Source organism: Pimephales promelas, chromosome 20 (genome assembly GCF_988280905.1).
Source record: "Pimephales promelas chromosome 20, fPimPro1.hap1.1, whole genome shotgun sequence".
NCBI lineage: Eukaryota > Metazoa > Chordata > Actinopteri > Cypriniformes > Leuciscidae > Pimephales > Pimephales promelas.
Window position 1 is genome coordinate 18,285,935 of NC_142788.1, and position 19,918 is coordinate 18,305,852.

Sequence of the window (19,918 nt, forward strand, 5' to 3'; positions counted from 1 at the left end):
ACACAAGGCAATGTGTTTATTTGCGTACACGGCACACCTAACACTTTTTCTGTAAAACGAAACTTTGATGACAGTAACGTAACACATATTTCCACCGAAACAAACAAGCCTTTGAAATTGACAACTAAACCTACAACAAACTCAAACAGACTTTCGACGTTTAATTTTTAACCAAACGAGGCTTACACAATTAGCGAACCATCAACAACACTTAGCACCAGCTGCTAAGTCATAGCTGGCTAGTTAGCAGGCACACCCCCATATGCATTAAATTGAAACGAAAAAAATAAAACTTTGTGTAAATGGGACTAATGTGGTTTCCACTGACTGATGAAGATTTACTTGCTTGACATTTTAAAGGGACGCTTATAAGTAGCACGTCTTGACAGTGGCTAGCAGGCTAACTAGCGTTGTTTGGGTTTAGTCGAGAGGGAGGCTCACAAGCTCATTCGGTGTCAATTAATTCACTTCTGACACAAAAATTAAAATCACTTTATTTAGGGTTGGATGTCAGTGGATTTAGGGTTCATTATAAGTAATCGACATTGTTAAAATAAAAATATTCGGGCCGGTTATATGAACCAAAAAGAATGGATCCCCGGCCTGATGATGAAGCAGAATCTGATGCATCTGCTACTGTAAATGCACAGTTAGTAACACTCCAGCTGTGTCTCAAAGCCCAGCGAGCTGGTTACGTAGAAAGCATTTTAAGGAATCATTTGCGCGTTCAAAATCATTTTTGGCTTTAGAAACCATTTCAGACAGCAATTTGGGTCATTATATGCGCATTGGGAACGGCCCAAACCCTCTCATGATACTCAGAAATGCTGTCAAGGTAGTCAGCTGACTAGGGTTTTGAGTCACAGCCTCGGTGCTGCCATAGCATCACAGCTAATGCGGAGTCACTCAACAGTTTATTTCAGCCCTGCACGGGGGAACTCAACAAACAAGCCCTCGTCTGACCTGTTTATGATGGATCCTATAAGCTGAGGTAGCTCTTTCGTTTCGAAAGCCGTGTAGGACGCTGATAAAAGTGGCCGTACGGCTGCGGTCCACTCAGGTTCTCCATCTCCTCCACTCGACGCCATCTTGAGATACTCTATTAGAATCCAAGAGCGGAAATGAGGTTAATCATCAGACGTCAAATAACAGGAACTGTCGTCAGAGATAAACATGAAACGTGTTGTTTCATGATGTGAGCACGTTGTGACCTTCTGAGAAAATAACAGGAGTGTGATGTCTTTCCAAACCTGTAATACTTACTTTTTCTGAAACTTAAAAGGAAATGCTGGGCAGAATGAGCCTCAGTCACTATTCAGTTTAATTATATGAGGGATAATAGATGCAATAATGACTGAGGCTTTCTTTCTGCCTAACATCTCCTCATTTTTTTTTTTTGTTCCAAATCATATTCACTTTATAGCCCTTAATCCTGTAATTGTGGACAAATGTGGGCACAGAGGACTCAGGTGTGATCCTAATTTTTATTTATCATAAATGTTATATAACTGCCCTCGATAAAGTTTTGTCTATCCATTTATGATGGGTTTTTTATTTTGGGGGTATTTTTGAATTTATTTACTAAATTTGCTAATTTTAACTACATTAAAATATCATTCCAATAAGTTCCTAGAGCTAAAACCTAAAGATGACCTTATTTTGGCTTATTTTAGAATGCTCTAAATTACAGTTTTTCCATTCATTTCTATGGGTGCCCATTTTTGACCCAAATACATGATTAAGGAGGGTTTTTTTTTCACCCACTTAACATTGTAGAATTGAGTCAAAAAAAATTGTGTGTTCAGGAGGCCAACTTAAGAAAAGTAGCCAAGTCTTGTATCGCTCAGATCAAGGGAAGTATTTTTTAAAAAAATAAATCAAAACTATTTTGCCCACATTTGTTCAGAATACGGTTTTAGGGTTAAGTGACTATCCCTTTAAAATAATCAAAAATCAGACCAGTTGTACATGTTCACCTTTTTTGTCCGTATAATGAAAGTCAACAGTAACCAAAAAGGTTAGGATACAAACATGATTCAAAAATGTCTTATTCTTTGGTCCTTTCAACACAGGTTTGTGTCACGAGGGTGAGTAAACATTGACAGAATTACTTTTTTTCCCCAGAATACCCACAATTGTAGTTTCTTCAAACTTCAATAAATACATTTTAAGAGTATAGAGTAGACAATTCAAGAGTCAACAATTAGGAAGGAGATCTTTTATTACCGATTGGGGAGAAAAGAACAAATATTTTATGCATGTTTAAAAAAGCATTAGGTTTATTACCAACTTAACTGAATATCTATCCTTTTGTTATAAATATTATTAAACTCATTTTTTCTGACATCATTAATTTGCAGCACAGGGGATGCTTTCAAAATTATGTATATAAACAGGCCTATTTATGAAAATCAAAAGAGTAGAAACATTCTGGACAATAGTAAAATCACAAGGATTTGCATGTGTATGAGTCAAAATCAAAGTATATGGCATAATAGGATCTTGCTCATAAATATATCAAGTAAGAACATGGCTCCAAACCATCCAGTGCATTTGACATACCATAAAATAACTACAAAAGACTACCCAAACTCCTATGCAGAAGCTTCTATCATTAATGTACAGGAGAAAATGATCCAAACGTCTTGACATGTGCACTAGTGTTTGCCCATTTAAATCATGTACATGAAATTAGGCAATATGAATCTTTAACACCTCAACAGATCATTTTACTACTATTTTAATTTCAATCCAAATCACATTGTTCAATCTTTTCATTAACATAAATTAAAATAGCAGTCCCTTTGCAATAACCCTTCCTCAATATTAATTTTGAAAACACATCAACTCATCCTCCAGCCTCTCCGAAAAGCAGGCTCAGACTTACTTAATGAAATCTAAAATGAAAAAAAAAAAAAAAAAAAAAAAAAAGTTATTTTGTTATACTTGGCGAGTCTACCTTTAAAATCACATGAGCTGTTACCCCGGAAGGCACAATAAATTAACAAATTAGACAGTGTATTGTTCAATGCTGGGGGGGAAATAAGACCTACATTACATCTCTCTGAAAAGGGAAAAAACTATCATGGCCATCTATGCACTTACACTCAAGACGCCACAAGATCCCCAAGACAGCTGGTTGCAAAAATACACCAAACTTTAATGATCTTGCAGTTTTGACACGGTCACCAGCTAGTCTCCTGCCATCAATGTGTCAACCACATTGCAGTGAGGGCGAGAGTGAAGTCAACAGGCCATTGGGATGAGTCTTATCGCCATGCCCTGTTCAGCAGTTTCACTTCTGCTAGACGTTTGCTGATCATGGTGGCAAAGAAGAGGCCAAAGAGTACACTGCTGATTAATATATAGTCATAGTCATCCTTAAGGACGTCAAATTGCTTGGAGGGGAACACTCTGGTCTGGTAGATGTCAAGACCATACACAACCACCTATAGGATAAAGTAATTAAATGGAAATTATTTAGTGTGACTATACACATTCATGTCATTGTTATTACATTATACAGAGCTTCAATTAAAGAGCCCCTATCATAGCATTTGAAATGTTCCTATTTTTGTTTTAGGAGTTCCCAAAAACAGTTTAACGTGCATGCAAGGATAAAAAAACACTGTATTTGTCTTATAATATGCATTTATTTTTAACTGATTTGCTCAACGACTCCCAAATGATTCGTTCGAAGACTCATTTTTCCAAACACCTCCTTTGAGTGACGCGAATCAGCGATTGGTCAAATGGCCCAGTCAGTTGTAATTGGTAAACCGTAGGCAGAGTTTGTTAGCAACGGAACGCCCATAACCAGGATTATAGCTTGTCAAGTGTTGAAAATTGTATATAGTGTTTGAACAAACGTGTCAGAAAAAGTGCACTTTCCACACGGTCCCTTACTCGCGTCTCCGTCAAGAGCGAGCTTTCCCGGCGAAACTCACATTGCGGCGGCTTTTGAGGGGTAGTGCTTATTAGATAGAGCGAAGTCATATTTGGCTAAGTCGTTTAGGAGGTAATTGCCATTTTTCAATGAATGTCTGGTGAATATCAAAAACAAAACTAACTTTACCCCGCTTAGAAGCTGCGCGGAGTGTACACTACAGAAAACATAACAGCAAACATTATTAATAATACTTACAGATTGTGATTCGGAGGAGGACGAACCTGATCCATATACACTGGATACTGAGCCCTCCTTCAGGAACAACCGGCTTGCGAATCCACATTTGAATTCATTTAGGTTTTTGAATTTTGAATGATTCGTCATTAAAATGATGAGAACACAAGGTTCGGGCGTTGCAAATATGAATTCTGACCACTGACTCTTCACATGCTCGTCCCTGGACAATTGAAACAAGTGGCTGAACTGTCTTTGCAATGTAGAACACAGCGTCTTCTCGACATGATGCAATTCAGCTGAAGTATTTGAATGTGTTGTCAAGTTTACACTTCCGTATGCGCGCGCAGTTGTTGGGAGCGGCCAATGACCTCTCTACGTCACGATGTAACAGCTAATGACTCGTTTCAATAACAATTCATTTCATAGACTCAAGAGTCGACTCTCACGTTTGAAAGACAATAACTTTATATACGGTGCACTTTCAGATATAAATCTTTGCAGGATGTTTTCATTGCCTTAGAGCTATAATCCACACCACATGAACAGTCATTTTCAAAAATCCATGATAGGTGCTCTTTAAGACTAATCATACTAGCATAAAGTTACTTAAAAGGGTTATTCACCCAAAAATGAAAATTATGTCATTAATGGCTCACCCTCATGTCATTCCAAGCCCGCAAGAATATCTTAAAAATATCTTAAACGGTGTTCTTGGAACAACATGAGGGTGAGTCATTAATGACATCATTTACATTTTTTGGGTGAACTAACCCTTTAATACTGTGAAAGGAAAAATGGACTAAACTCTGACTCTTACCAAACAGGTAGACTCCAGGCCAGAAGGGGCAGTGTAGATGCCTCTTACTCTTGACACAGTTTGGTTGTAGTTTATAAACCACTCCGTACGAATGGGCATTTCTGGAGCATATGGTATGAGGTTTTCTTCCCTAAATGGTGTGAGAATCATTGTTCAACTTACTCGGCAAAGCAATTTGTTAATCATCCTGATTAAATCATGTGCGTGACATTTTTCTCAACATAGCAAAAATTAGGTGAGAACCCACCGACTCTGTTCTGAGATCAACTCTGGTCTCCGTGGGTCCAAAAACATCTTTGGTAAGGATAAAATGTTGCCTGATGGCAGTCCCACTATAAAGAAAAGAGTAACACTTATAGAGAGAACGCAGATATTTGTCTTAAGACCTTTATCTATATACATCTATATATATATATACGTATATCATATATACAATTTTTGATTCTTCTCTCTCATTCCACACATTTTCACACTTACCACAGGAATATTGCTTATTTATGTCTGTTTAACTTTGCTTGTTTAATATCAATGATGCTATAACCCCAGTCTGTGCTTCCATTACTTCCTGGCTAGACTACTGCAATTTTCACTTGTTAGGCTTCCCCACACTACAACAATAAATGAGCTCCAATATATTCAGAATTCTACAGCCAGGGTCCTCACATGTACCAAGAAATCTCCCCACATTACTCCTGTTTTACATAGACTACCGTATTCAATACAAGACACTTCATCACATCACATCACATCACAAGTCCTCTATGGTCTTGCTCCCCATATATTTCTGACCTCATTCATACCCAAGTACACCCATGTCTGAACACTTAGGTCCTCTGAATATGGTCTGTTGCTGGTCCCGTGGCACAAATCGTTTGGTGGCAGGGCCTTTTGTATCTCTGACCCCACCCCCTGGAAATCCATTCCCCAACACATTGACGGCCTCATATGATTACACATTTTTCACCTGATGTTTTTCTGATTCCTAACCTCACGATCAATTTCATGTTATGTTTTGTACACTCAGTATATCTCTATGCCTGCTGCCATGTTCTTGTGTTTTAATATTGTAAAGCAACCCTGAGTTTGTAGAAAGACACTATATATATATATATATATATATATATATATATATATATATATAATAAACTCATTATTACAGAAGATTTTAAAAGGATTTGTCATCTTTCAATCTGTACATTATGAAATACATATTGTGATGCCTAAATTCACATTTTTGTGTTTTGTTTTTTTTAAACAGTAGTATACATTTCAGTGATTCTTGGGAATTTGGATAAAACAGGTTTTAATTTTGAAAATAAAAAGTTAGTTAAATTACAAAATCTGAAGGTATATCATTATAAAGCAAGGTCTTGGCTGTTCAGCAATGCACGGTGCAACCTCCTCATTTTGTATTTTTTTCATAAAATAGGCGTTTCTCCAGTTATCACTTTGTTTTTGTCAACACCGTCAGACAAAATAAATAGCAAATTATTTTTTATTTGTTTGGTCTAATATGTATTTAGAGTTTTTAAATCATTATCTGGCATTCTTGGTACACATATATGCTGTTAAATGTTGAATATTCACTTTTGTTCATTTTTTATACTGTTTTGCGTGTACTCCTTTAAAAGATATAACATCATACAACATTTACTTTAAGCCTAAATAGAAAAGTTAATGTTGTTTTATTTAACAAACATATTTTTGTATTAAAAGAGACTATTACTTTAATAACTCAACAGCACTGAAGAATCATATTTCAAGCATATTCATTTAAAACAAATAAAACTCCCTCTGACGGTGGTGACTTTAGAACTGACGGTGGTGACATTAATCTGACGGTGGTGACTGTGGCCTCTTTACAACATACAATTCCACAATGTATACCACTCAAGTCAATCAATTCTTGCTTAACAACTTCATTTAACTCTTTGGTCCAAAAAAAAAAAAAAACAATCTTGAGCACTGTGATAAACATTTTTTTCCTTTTATGAGGTATTCCTCATTTAACTCTGCCTCACTGTGTATTTTCTCTCTCAGCTTTTTTTGGTATTCCCTGTTTCTTCTCCTTCTCTCCTCTACAGATAGCTGCTGCCTAGCCATAACTTTCTAAAATACATAAAGTCAAAGTTGAGTGTAATGACTATGAAATTGGGGGTAATTACAGCGAATGTTAGATTTGTTTAAATGATGTCATGCCATTTTCATTTGGCTTTAGTCATTGGAGATGCATAGCCTGGAATGGATAGTGCATACTATGTGCTGTGTAGGTAGGCAGTAGCTGCACTATGTGCATCCCAAATGACATAAGCCAAATGAACATGGCATAATAGTGAATTGAGAGAGAGGGAAGGCACACCTTATCCCCTATTGGACGATAGGCTGATGGTATAATTCATAAATATGTACACTGAACAAAATTATAAATGCAACACTTGTTTTTGCCCCCATTTTTCATGAGTTGAACTCAAAGATCTAGGACTTTTTCCATGTACACAAAAAGCCTATTTCTCTCAAAAATTGTTCAAAAAATCTGTCTAAATATCAAGTACACGTTAGTCAAGCTCGCATCAGCCGACTATTAGCTGATCAACCTCCCCCTATAGGAATATGATGCCTATCACTGTACACATATATAAGCTCCTTCAGTATTATCATCAGCTATCACGTTTCTCAAGAGCTCATTACCCTCCTCCCTCCCCAGCTCCACTCCTCAGCCAGGACTTGACATTCTGATTCCCCAAGAATCTGAATAAATTCTCGAATTATATTGTACTTTAAATTTTGAAATAATATGCAAAACATTCATGTTGGTTCTGTTCTGTTTACCCCAAGGGGGTTATTGCTGCTCCTATCCATGCTAGGCTTTAACAAATTTTTAGTGTGGGCAAAAATCTAAATGGACGTCATGAAACACAATTTAATCGCATCAAACGTGTTCAGATTAGAACTGCTGTATTCCTGCAGCTGAACCACAGCCGTGAGGATATCAGGAAACATCCTCACTCTCACTCGCGCTAATAGTAGCATGCAGTGTAAGCCTGTATGGAAGAAATATGGGGGGAATTAAATAAATAAAAATATTAAAAAGGTGAATGGAACATTACAGGATAATATATTGGTATTTATTGTGATCAACAATTATATTCTAGCCTCTGTTATAGACCATTTGGGGGGTTTTGTCACCACCGTCACACGGTATGTCACCACCGTCAGATAGAAAACCTGACGGTGGTGACGTCTGACGGTGGTGACAAAACCTACTCTTTCACATGATATGCATGAGTTGTTCACATTATAGCCATCTTGTTTCCCCTCTGTTGCTAGCTACTTCAGACCTCTTCTTAAAAAGTATACAATTATGTCATAATCTAATTTAATATTTTCTATACAAAAGAGACGGTGTTGACATGTTATGGTTGTGACAGTAGCAGTGCCCAAATATATGAACAAGTTTAAGAGAAAATAGCAAAATTACGGGAGCTTGAGTGATCTTGAAGCATGCTGTAAAGCTGAAGGTTTGAAAATGGGGTATGGAGGAATGTAGTTGACCTTGTAGTTGCCTGATTTTATTGCTTTTTATAAATATCTGACGGTGGTGACGAATATGTGGGACACATTTTGAACAACCACAAAATAATAGTAAATATTGTTCAAAACTCACTGTTTTTAGTTTTTAATACATATTACAATGTACTCTTTTGTGTGGTAAATATATTATTCAATTATTCCTTTTTGTTTTTTAATCAAGTTGAAATGATTATCTCCTATCCGAGGACAGCTGATTTTGTAGGCAATGGGCCAGCATATAATCATTAAAATAATAAAAATGAAAAATAAACCTATAAAAGAACCTTACATATGTGCAAAGGACCCCCTGATTATAAACTTGATTCTTTTCATTCATGAAAATGTTATTAATTTCCAACAGAATTAGCACTTTTTTTAGTGGGACATGTTTTTGCCAAAGTTTCAAGAATCAGTGATTTATAATATTGTAATAGCAACAACATATAACAACAATAACTGTCAATTTCCAAAATGCTCAATACTAACCAAGGAGGTGTCGGCTGGTGATGCCTTTTTCTGTAAGTGTGGCCTCCAAAGTGCTTATGGGAGCAGGAAAGATATACGACTGCTGCAGCACCTGAGGTGGATGTGGTCTGTCCAGGGAGCTGAATACTGTGCTGTTATAAAGCTCTGCTCCCTCAAAGAGCTCCAACACCGAAAACTCATTTCTACGAAACTTGGAGTTCCAGTATACGTACTAGAAGGAAGAAAACACAAAAAGTAGTGTTCAGTTCTGTACCAGAAACATGTATACATCTATCACAGGCATAATAAAAGACAAGCCAAAGATAGATAAGCCTGTGTACTTACCACCAACCAGTTTTCAGAGTGCACAAAGTGAACTGGTCCTCTGGCCTTCCGCTGCACTGCCTCATGAACAATACGGCCAGTCACACCATCAATCAGGAAGATTCCAACAAAGCTGCGCTCCTGATGAGTGTCTGTGCTTTCCGTTATCACAGCTAAGAGATTAGGGTTTAGGTACTGCAGAGGAACAACAGGTAAGACAAACAACAGACAGGACATACAATTAGAAATGTGATCTCCTATAGCCAATGAGAACCATAAAGTCATAAAGGTCAGCAGTACCTTGTAGAGCACGCTTCGATCCCCCATCACTCTGCCCTGGGAATGCACATGCTCATTTGCACGCTTTCCTTTGACAGCCACTATCTTCTGCACCTCAGTGGGGATGACCACCTCCCAGATCAGCTCTGTAGACAAATCCTGAAAAAAAAAAAGAGATTCATTTATGAACACCAGCACCAAAAGTGCATTCTATCTGTATGATTGCTGAATGATTCCCAACCATGCGCAGACGAAATCCTGACAGCTTTCCCTGACTGGAGTCCACTAGGTAGAAGAATATGGAGGATGCTGTGTCTTGAAGCTGCTGTAGAACATTCTTGGTAGATGGGAATGCTGTGACCTGAAAGAGAAAATAAAAGAAATAGGTTCTGCAAGGAACACGGAAGGTTTGTCAGAAGGACGGATACCTACCTTGTACTGATCGTCAATAAGTAGAAGGACTTTAGCATAGTCCTGGTCGATGACAGGTAACAGAAGGGTCTGAAGCACAGGTCGGGGTAAAGCAGGGACACTAATGTGACTCTTCTTGCCGAAGATAGGGTTGAAGACATATAGGCTTCCAAGACCCGTGTCCTATAAATACAATCGATTTTAAAATTGAGCACAAAAAAGTAATTGTTCACCATTGAATCATCCTATTTAAATTATAAACACATAACTGCCCTAAAATAAACAAAACCAAATTACAAAAATGAACAAGTAACCGAATAGACAAATGAACAAGCAAACAAACAAACAACTTAAGTTACAACATGGCATCATGACTTTTACGTAAACATACACGCCACTTTCAAGTCAAGTGGCGGGTTATCTATACGCATTTTCAGCTATCCGCGTGTATGTCTACGCCATTAAATGTCCGAGCGAAACGAAGCAAAATGTACATCTACATCTGGGAAGCGATATTTTATTTTCCTGGGATGGTAAGGGAAGACTCATAAATGCTATTAACCCCAGTGATAGGTAGGTCATATATTTATATATATATATATATATATATATATATACAGTAATGTAACGTTAAGTCAACGGTGTTCATAAACAAAAATGAAAAGCGATTATGTGTGTTAATAGCACGCCAAAAATGGAAATGTGTCATAGATACGCCATTTCATGAGATCAGTCTGAAAGTTAATAAACAAACAAGCAAATGAACAGACCAACATGCGAACGAATAAACAAGCAAATGCACAATTTACAAACTAGCAAACAAAGACAAATGCACAAATGAGTAAAACTAACTAAAAAGCAAACAAAAAGCTCAAATAAATAAACAAGCTAACAAAAGAAAGCAAAAAAAAAAATGGCATTAGACCGTACAAAAGCGAACTTCAAAATCTTACCTTGTCTTTTATAAGAAGTGTGCACTGTGGAGGATGTGGAAAATGGGCAGTGGTCCTTTGCACTATAAGCTTGAAGATGGAGTTGGGTTTAATGTCTTTTAAATACTGTTTCCACAAAACGGTTCCTGATTTACTGTCGATGCCAAAGAGCTGTGGAGAAAAACATCAGATGTGTTTGTTTACCGGAAGGACAGCTAAAAGGAAAAAAAAAACAACATCTGTGATTCTGAACTTACTTTTCCAGAGGCAGTCACCATCACCATCATCTTCTGCAGGTTAAACTCATCCCGAGATAGTGCGTCTATGGTGACCTCATTCTTCACGCTGCTGCGAGGCTTCCGGGCATCGTAGAAGAGTTTCCAAAGGTGGGCCATCCAGGCCTGCAGCAGGATAAACTGGGAAGAGAGGCGCTTGAGAACCATGGGTAACAGCCCATCTGAAGGGAACAAGAGATCGGTGATAAGTGTAATGTTTTTGCATTGAAGAAAAAAACAAAACAATCAGCTATAACATTAGTAACATTCTTGAGCCAACGTATTGTCTAAGAGTTAGAGACGCAAACATTGGATAAAATAAACGGGATTAGGAAGAGAAGCAAAATTAAGAGGAAGCTCTCTACTTTACCTTGAATGGCTGGATCCGAGTGCAGCAAGTGCAAAAGAAAACACAGAAAGAAATAAATACAGAAAGAAATGGCACGCCATGGAAAACAGGACAGATGAGAAAGACAGAAGGGTCTTTGTGCTTAGCCAGCAAAAGCAGCAACGTCACAACACATATACATCACAAACACAGGCTTACATAACACATATAGGGTTTAAATCTGAACAGATTTTAAACTTTAAAGTCAACATGAATATCTATATATTCAATATGTTTTAAATTGGTGCATGTATTTTAAAAGGCAAAAATTACTTTCAAATCATTTAGACAACTTTTCATTTAAATAAATTCCTGATGGAGCTGTACTTTTTAAAATTAAACATCTTTAGTAAAACGGCTTTTAAATGACACTTCATGTTGACTTTAAGATGTGTGTATTCATACTGTGAACCAACTTTTCTTAACCTGATTGCTTTAAAATGCCAGGATGGAAGAATGAGACTATAAACAATTTGTTATAAGCAAAAAAGGACATGAACAATGGTTTCCATTTTTGTTGCACATTACCAGCTTTCTTTCCAAACTCTCCCTCCAGCTCTGCTTGTGTTCCAGTGAGTGGCAGATCAACCATCTCCATGGTGACCACATCAGCCAGGGCCTCCTCCCTCATCCAGACTACCCTGCCTATAGTAGAACACCAAAATCAACCGCATGCCTTTTGTTGTTTATATGAACTCTTTCCCCACCATTGACAATATTCCGTCATTTATGAGACAACACACTGACAGAAATATATGGTAGGGGAGCACTATTATGCATCTTCTGAAATAGTACCGAATTTCCTGATCGAAACAGGCAAAGAAGTAGACACAATTGATCAAATCATTGCTTATGAACACTGCAGTCTTTGAAAGAAAATAACAAATTCTAATAATGTAGCTTTTTTTTACGAAACTTACCCACATTCAAGTGTTGATAAAAAAAAATGCATGAAGCTACAATAAAACCTTTTGTTTTGTTTAAAAGCAGGGGCTTTGTTCTCTCTTTCGATATATTGTATGTTCAACTTCAACTATTCACAAATTATAGTGAAATCACAAAAAAAAATTATCAAAAATGCTAGCAGTGGCTGACAACTTAAATTTATATTTGATATATTATTTCCTCATCATTATTAATAGTAATATCATATTATTAATAACATCATATTTCTCTGAAAAATATAATTATTTGAATTTTACATCATTCTTTACAGGTATAGTATGGAGGTCCAGGAGAGCCACTTAAAAACAAAATGAAGAAATCATTTATCAACATTAATTCAATAAAAATGTAAATAATTCAGTTTCAAATTGACAAATCAGTGTATTGACTTAAAGCAGTTTATTTAATTTGAAAAAAAAAACGTAGTTAAAATGTAATAAAATAAAATATTTTAAATGCACAAATTAGTTTTTTTTTTGTTTTTTTACAATTAAAAATTTCTAAATACATTTGTCAGATGCATATATGTGACCTTGGACCACAAAACCAGTCACATGGGTAATTTTTTTAAAATTGAGATTTATTGAAAGCCGAATAAAGAATAATCATTTCATTGATGAATGGTTTGTTAGGATAGGACAATATTTGGCCGAGATACAACTATTTGAAAATCTGGAATCTGAGGGTGTCAAAAATCAAAACATTGAGAAAAATCACCATTAAAGTCCATTTATGTTCTTGATTGTGTTGCATTCACTCACAAAAATAAATGTTTTATACATTTACGGTAGGGATTTTACAAAATATCTTCTTGGAACATGACCTTTAATTAATATCCAAATGATTTTTGGCGTAAAAGAAAAATCAATAATTTTGACCCATACAATGTGTTGTTGGCTATTGCCACAAATATACCCGTGCTACTTGTGACTGGTTTGTGATCCAAGGTCACATATATGAATTAAATAGTCTTTAAATAATTATTTAATTGTAATGCATTGGAATTAATAAATGGGTAAATAAGTGAGGCACTCCTCGTCCTACATAGTGTAAATCATACCAGGTTGCTGTAGAAAGGTGAGTGTAAGGTCTTCCGTCTGGACCATGGCTCTGTAGCCCACAGAGTCATCTTTCTTCAGAAAGGCGTGGACATATAACTAAAGGACAGACAAACCAAAATTATCTACAACACAAATGAATGGCCTATAATCGTTCAAGCTCATATTCTTCAGCATCAGTCCTCACTCTGTTCGGCTTTCCTCCATTAGGGTCCATGTGGTAGATGATGGTAGTGTCAAGGTGCCTTCGCCCTGTGTCAGCACTGAACAGATTAATGCTGCAAGCCTAGAGTAAGAAAAACAAACCATTAAAATACATAGAATATAAACATAGACCGACACTTTTTGTGTTGAGTTTTGAAATGCGACTCACAGTATCATTCTTTGGGGTCATCACAGCAGCAACCGTCTTCTCTCCAGATGTAGCAAAAGCTACCAAATTTGACTGAAATATGAAGAACATTGGGATTTAAGTCTTTAAATTAAGAAAAATACTAAATATATTTAAGGAATTTAAGGGTTCTGAGTCTACATTCACACTGTCCATTTTTGAGATTGACAACCGCATTTACTTAAGAGTGCAAGTCTCAAAATATCCCATTCACACTGCAACTCACACGAGCATCTTGAATACTGACTGTATGAAAGTCAATTGGAGTCAAGCCCGTATTCTCTCAACTATCACACAAAAACAGACGCTTGTGCAATGTGTTTGTGTTCTCGCATTGTATAATTGACTTCATTGGGAACCACAATGAATAAGGGTCTTGTCTAGCGAAACGATCGGTTATTTAAAAATAAACAAAAATGTTTTAGTTTTATAAGCACAAATGCTCGCCTTGCTCTGTTCTGTGATGAGCGTTCGTGACTCTCCTGTTCAAACTCTTTTTTCGAGTCATGACACAAAGGGTCCTAGATAAGACCCTTATTCATCGTCTGGTGTCGTTTAAAGCCCTTTGAAGCTGCACTGAAACTCTCATTTGGACCTTGAAGCGTTTGGTTCCCAATGAAATCCATTATATGGAGAAAATCCTCGAATGTTTTCACCAAAAACCTTAATTTATTTTCTACTGAATAAAGGAAGACACGGACATCTTGGATGACATGGGGGTGAGTAAATTATCATCAATTGTTTTTTTTTAAGTGAACTACTCCTTTAAGGACTCAAATACAGGACTCACAACCGTATTCTGTTGCTGTGCTAACCAGGCCTCAAAAACCAGGAAAAAAAAAAAAATGGGCTCACTCTTAGCAGAATCAGCATTTTGACATTTCTGTTCATGTATTCTTTCTGAAACATTACATTACAAAAACTGTTTGACTAGAAAAAAAAAAATACTGTCAGATGATGACATTCTAATAACTGACAAAACACAAAGATCCAACACTTGCTGTGAAAAACTTGATTTTGGTCAAATGTTAATAACATTGACACATGCAAGTGGCCACAATACTAAACTTGTTTAATTATTAAAAAAAACTTTTTTTCTTCCACTTTCTAAAAAGTAGCGGTTCTGCAGCATTTTTCACTAGTTTCAAAACACTCCACACTGGATATTACCAGCCATTCATTTCCACTTTATTAAATGTAATACTTTAACGATTGGTAACATATCCTTGTATTGGAAAAACCTGAGATCCAAAAGCAAGGCCATTGCCAAGCGAAGGGATTTTATGCATGATGGAAGCACCAATGTCACATTTGCATAGGCAGTACTATATAAATTCATGTTTGGTTGCTAGCCAAATTAAAATAATTAACAGAATGATAAAATAACATTAACCGGTTAATGGTCCTTTCAAATAAGCGTTTCTACTCAGAAAGATTAAAATTGATTTTGTTTTCATTTTCAATTATGTTCCTGTTAATTTCATTCATTTCCAGTTTTCATTTTCGTTCCCTGGTGCGAACGTGGCCTTAGATGTGTGAGACGACATATCAGTTCTTACTGGATTGAAGTCTCTGAGCGGAGCGATGAGGTCAACTTTAAGCTGCAGAAGGATGTGATGATCTGGACTGAGCTGAAGGAAAAACTCAGCGAGAGGAGGTTGTGCCGGATTGGGTTGAGTGGATGTCAGAACAGGCTGGAATCCAGATGCCACCTCCAAATCTAGCGTCTTTTGGGGGGGGGGAGAAATCCGTTATATTACAGAAGATTGAGGAATCACTGTACGTTACACACAAATGTAGTGACGTCTGCACCTGGAGGTGGATCTGTCTCATTTCTGTGTGTTCTGCAGACTGCAGTGGTAGAGTGTACAAGGACTGTGTGATCTGATCCACACACAGTAGGTTCCCTGAGCTGATGACTGTGCAGCTGTTCTCCAAGCTTGACATCCATGCGGCTTCAACTGATTTCTACGAAAAGAAAATGTGTGATTGATTGACTCGCTCACAAAGAAAACTCAATTTATTTTTATATAATTATGTATTGTCACATTATACAATACCATTTACAGTTTTGGATCATAAGAAAGTCATCTCGTGTTCACCAAGCCTGCATTTTATTTGATCAATATCCAGTAAAAACAGTAATATTGTGAAATATTATATTGTGATATTACTACAGATTAAAATAACAGTTTTCTAATTGACTACATGTTAAATGTAATTTATTCCTGTGATGCAAAGCTGGAATTTCAGCATCATTACACCAGTGTGCATTGCAACATTATAATCATGTTGAAAACAGTTCATATTTTGGTGGAAACTATGATACATTTTTTTCAGGCTTTTTTGATGAATAGAAAGTTCATAAGAACAGTAATTATTTGAAATGTAATTTTTTGTAACATTATACATATCTTGACTCTTACGCTTAATTGAAAGTATCCTTGCAAAATAAAAGTACTAATTTCTTTAAAAAAAAAAAAAATCTTACTGACCGCAATCATTTGAACAGTGCTGTAAACTGTAAAAAATACCTTGTTCATGATTTCTCCATCTTCAATTTTGTATTCGACAATAACAATATGGGAGCTCGGCACAAATCCCAAAACAAACACCAGTCCATTCCCACCAGAATAAATAGTTTGATACTGAACAGTGTCACTGTAGGATGCAAAAAGATGAAAAGTCGTCGAGAGCTAGAACTAATCTCTAGCAGAGTATTTTTACAGCAATCAGAATAATCAGAAATAATTGCAATATAAAGAAAAGCTGTTCCAAGATTTGTCATCACCTGTCAGGTAGGTTTTCCACCCATATCTGACTGCCACTTGAAAGGTCATGGAGAGAGATAGCAGATTTTTTCAACACAGCAACATACTTCACAAAGTCTTGAACTCCAATTAAGGCAGCGGCCTGAAAGCTGTGGTCAAAAGAGAACACTCAGTTTAATGTGTCAGTTAAACCTAACACGGTCACAATAAAACATACACATAATAATACAACCTCCCAGTATCAAGCACTGCCTCCCACTTCAAGCCACCGACTGTGGTCTCCCAAGAGCGAAGCAGACGGCCATTCCCGACAACAACAACAGCATCTAAGAGACAAGAACCATTTAAGAGCCAAAAAAAACAAGTCCAATTTCACAATACACACACTTTTTACCAAATGCTTACCTTGTCCATACATAAGCAGCGCATCAATATGGCCCTCTGGTCCAGTTTTATCCACATGACGCCAGACTGCAAGAATTAAAAACATTTCACTAACACTATTAAATGAATGGACGATCATACAAAAAAAATAAATCAATTTCCTTTGCATTTTTAATTAACAAGTTTCTTTATGTAGGCATATTTTAACATCCATTATGCAAACCTCTCCACCTAGATTGTTTTGATTATGATTCAGTGGATAAGACACATGCCTTTGGTGTGAGATACCCGGGTTCGAATCCACTGTGAGACACCAAGGTGTCCCTGAGCACCTCTGACATATATAGCAATTGTAAGTCACTTTGGATAAAAGCGTCAGCTAAATGAATAAATGTAAATGTAAAATGTAAATACATTTGGTATTCATAAATACCAGATAATAAACTCATTCATAAAACCAGTAAGAAACAAGGTACTATTGTGATTATTTCTGTTGGTTTATAACTATACCATACACAATAACAAACCCACAACCCTTAAATGTAGAGTAAATTAGTAGAACATGCAAAGAGATTCGAAGAAGAGGTTCACAACATTAGACCAAGAAACATCATATTTGATCTCAAACAAGAAGTTAATATATTATAATCAAAAGTTGTATTGTCTTTTTGAAGCAACGTCATTATAGACGCTGATTCAGACTCAGTCTGATAAACAATGAGGCGTATGAAAAAAAATTTAGAGCGAGGATAAAAACATTTTCACCGCTACTTCTATACACAAAGCCCACATAATATTTAATGTGCAAAATGAGCGCAACGACTTACATAGGTCTCCAGTCCTTGAATTGAGTGAAGCAAACACGTTCTTGTCAGTTGCCACCAGGAGCTTTTTAGACGCTTGCGAATGAGTGTCAAACAGGGCAAAACGCACCTTGCCGACGAACTGTTCCCTCCTGAAAGAAATTGCAGTGAGTTGAGAGTAATGTTAACAATCAGCCCGGTGTAGCTGCCAACAGTCAGCAGGCAGCCTCGAGCCTGCTTAAAGTACCGGCTGCTTTTACACTCGCAGAAATCCCATAATGGATTACACGTGAAACCAACACACAGGTACAAATCCCGTTTACATACCAATCAAATTTTCCAACTTGGTCTTCAAATACCGCCGATGCAGTATAAAATAAGGACAGCGATATTGCTAATCTGACTACAAGCCAAGCCATTGCTGCAGAGGAACAACTCCCACAATGCTCTGCGGTTAAGGACCCAAACAGCCAACCTTTAATAAAATATTACAAGAGGTTTGTGAACTCTCTGTCCATTCTATCTGATATTATATTTTAGTTTAATTATAGAAATACGAAAAGTATTTCTAAATGTAATTACATTTATCGGGGAGAACCGCAGCTCAACAAATTAACATCAGGCATATTCGCGTGCTGCCTATGACTGGATTTATTGGGTCATGTGGGTCATGTAGACAGTTTATAAACTAATACTACTTGCAGAATCATCAAGAAGTTGTTATTATTGGCGATATTATGAAAAGCCAAAAAAAATATTTTAAAGCAGAAATTACAAAGTGTGTCCTCCTAACGTTTATTAACATTTCTTTTTGTATAAATTATAATATTACATTATTTTACTCCATAAATATGAAATTTAAATTAATTCGTAATGAACGTTGGAACCTGAAGTGTGAGGTTTTTAATTGCCGTTTTAACTAGCAGTGTTACGGTGCTGTTTAGGCCATTAGGTGGCAGCACAATATAAAGTCAATTTCAGTCAATTTACAGTTTGGTTTTTACCTTACATACGCAGATGCTCGATGTTTGCTGCATCCCGATTCTGTTTTATTGCTAAACTCATTTGCAACGTTCAATGAACATGTTTGCAATGCATGTGAACAAAAAGTATAAGTAAAAAAAATAAAATAAAACAGGACTACAATTGTTTAGAAAGATGGACAAAAACTTTGCTCATAAACTAAAATAAAAATATCGCCTGCATGCAACACGTTACTGTAAATGCTATTTTAGTAAACACTCTGAACTGTACCAGACATGCAGTTCAGCTATTTGCTGGCTTACAGATGCAACCTGAACGCTCTCAGTTGAAGCAGTTACGCTCATTATTCTAACCTAACTGAACGCTTCTGGTTATCAAGCTTCCCAGACAGCAACTTTCGGCCCAGATCCGGCCCACATCTGAGCTGTGTGGAATCCAGGTGTCAGCCCTACCAGATGTGGGCTGGATCTGGGCCAACTCTATGGTGTTGTCTGGTTGTTTACACCGGCTTCGAACGCGGCTAACATTTTTCATTTTATTACATTTTACATGTAATTTATAGTAGATTTATATATATATTTATATATACAAAATTCTTGCTCGTGGGATATTGCTTAAATCATCCTGAATCACAGTTCTTCCGTTTTAGAGTTTTTTTTTAAATAAATAAAAAAATAAAATAAAAAATAGGCTAAATAAATAAATAAATGCCGCGTTGTCTTTCCTCAAAAAGTCTAGCGTGTAAGTTGAATGACAAATATGCGCATTACTATGAGTCTCACGATGAGCCCCTTAAATGATTAAAAGGGGTGGTCAGCATGACTTCTCTTATAATGAGAGGAAGAGTGCCGCATAAATTATAAATAAATGCTTCACAAATGATCTCTCAATCTTCGTACGACACTTGCAGTCCCGTCCCGCCTCTTGAGATAAAGCGCACGGACCTCTCTTGCGTTGTGTGCCAGAGAGAGAGAGAGAGAGAGAGAGAGAGAGAG

General features: G+C 36.6%; 2 protein-coding genes across 13 annotated transcripts in view; both read right to left on the reverse strand.

Annotated features, from left to right (window-relative positions):
- Positions 1–1,126, reverse strand: part of ubr4 (ubiquitin protein ligase E3 component n-recognin 4) — a 47,736-nt gene extending 46,610 nt beyond the window's left edge. For all 12 annotated transcript variants that reach the window (XM_039652737.2, XM_039652741.2, XM_039652736.2 and 9 more), the window contains exon 1: positions 964–1,126. In XM_039652737.2, the coding sequence (XP_039508671.2) occupies positions 964–1,088 (125 nt within the window). In that variant the 5' untranslated portion in view covers positions 1,089–1,126. The remainder of the gene's footprint in view (positions 1–963) is intronic.
- Positions 1,127–2,203: 1,077 nt separating this feature from the next.
- On the reverse strand, positions 2,204–18,407 carry emc1 (ER membrane protein complex subunit 1). The gene is made up of 22 exons (XM_039652566.2): positions 18,267–18,407; positions 17,964–18,091; positions 17,158–17,223; positions 16,985–17,078; positions 16,773–16,901; positions 16,516–16,642; positions 15,794–15,949; positions 15,541–15,708; positions 13,964–14,035; positions 13,778–13,876; positions 13,593–13,689; positions 12,116–12,232; positions 11,182–11,381; positions 10,946–11,095; positions 10,014–10,175; positions 9,823–9,942; positions 9,603–9,740; positions 9,324–9,497; positions 9,000–9,210; positions 5,191–5,275; positions 4,944–5,073; positions 2,204–3,449 (listed from the first exon to the last, which is right to left on the reverse strand). Exons 1-22 carry the CDS (start codon positions 18,356–18,358, stop codon positions 3,270–3,272), a joined length of 2,895 nt encoding a protein of 964 aa, XP_039508500.2. The 5' UTR covers positions 18,359–18,407; the 3' UTR covers positions 2,204–3,269.
- Positions 18,408–19,918: the final 1,511 nt, after the last annotated feature.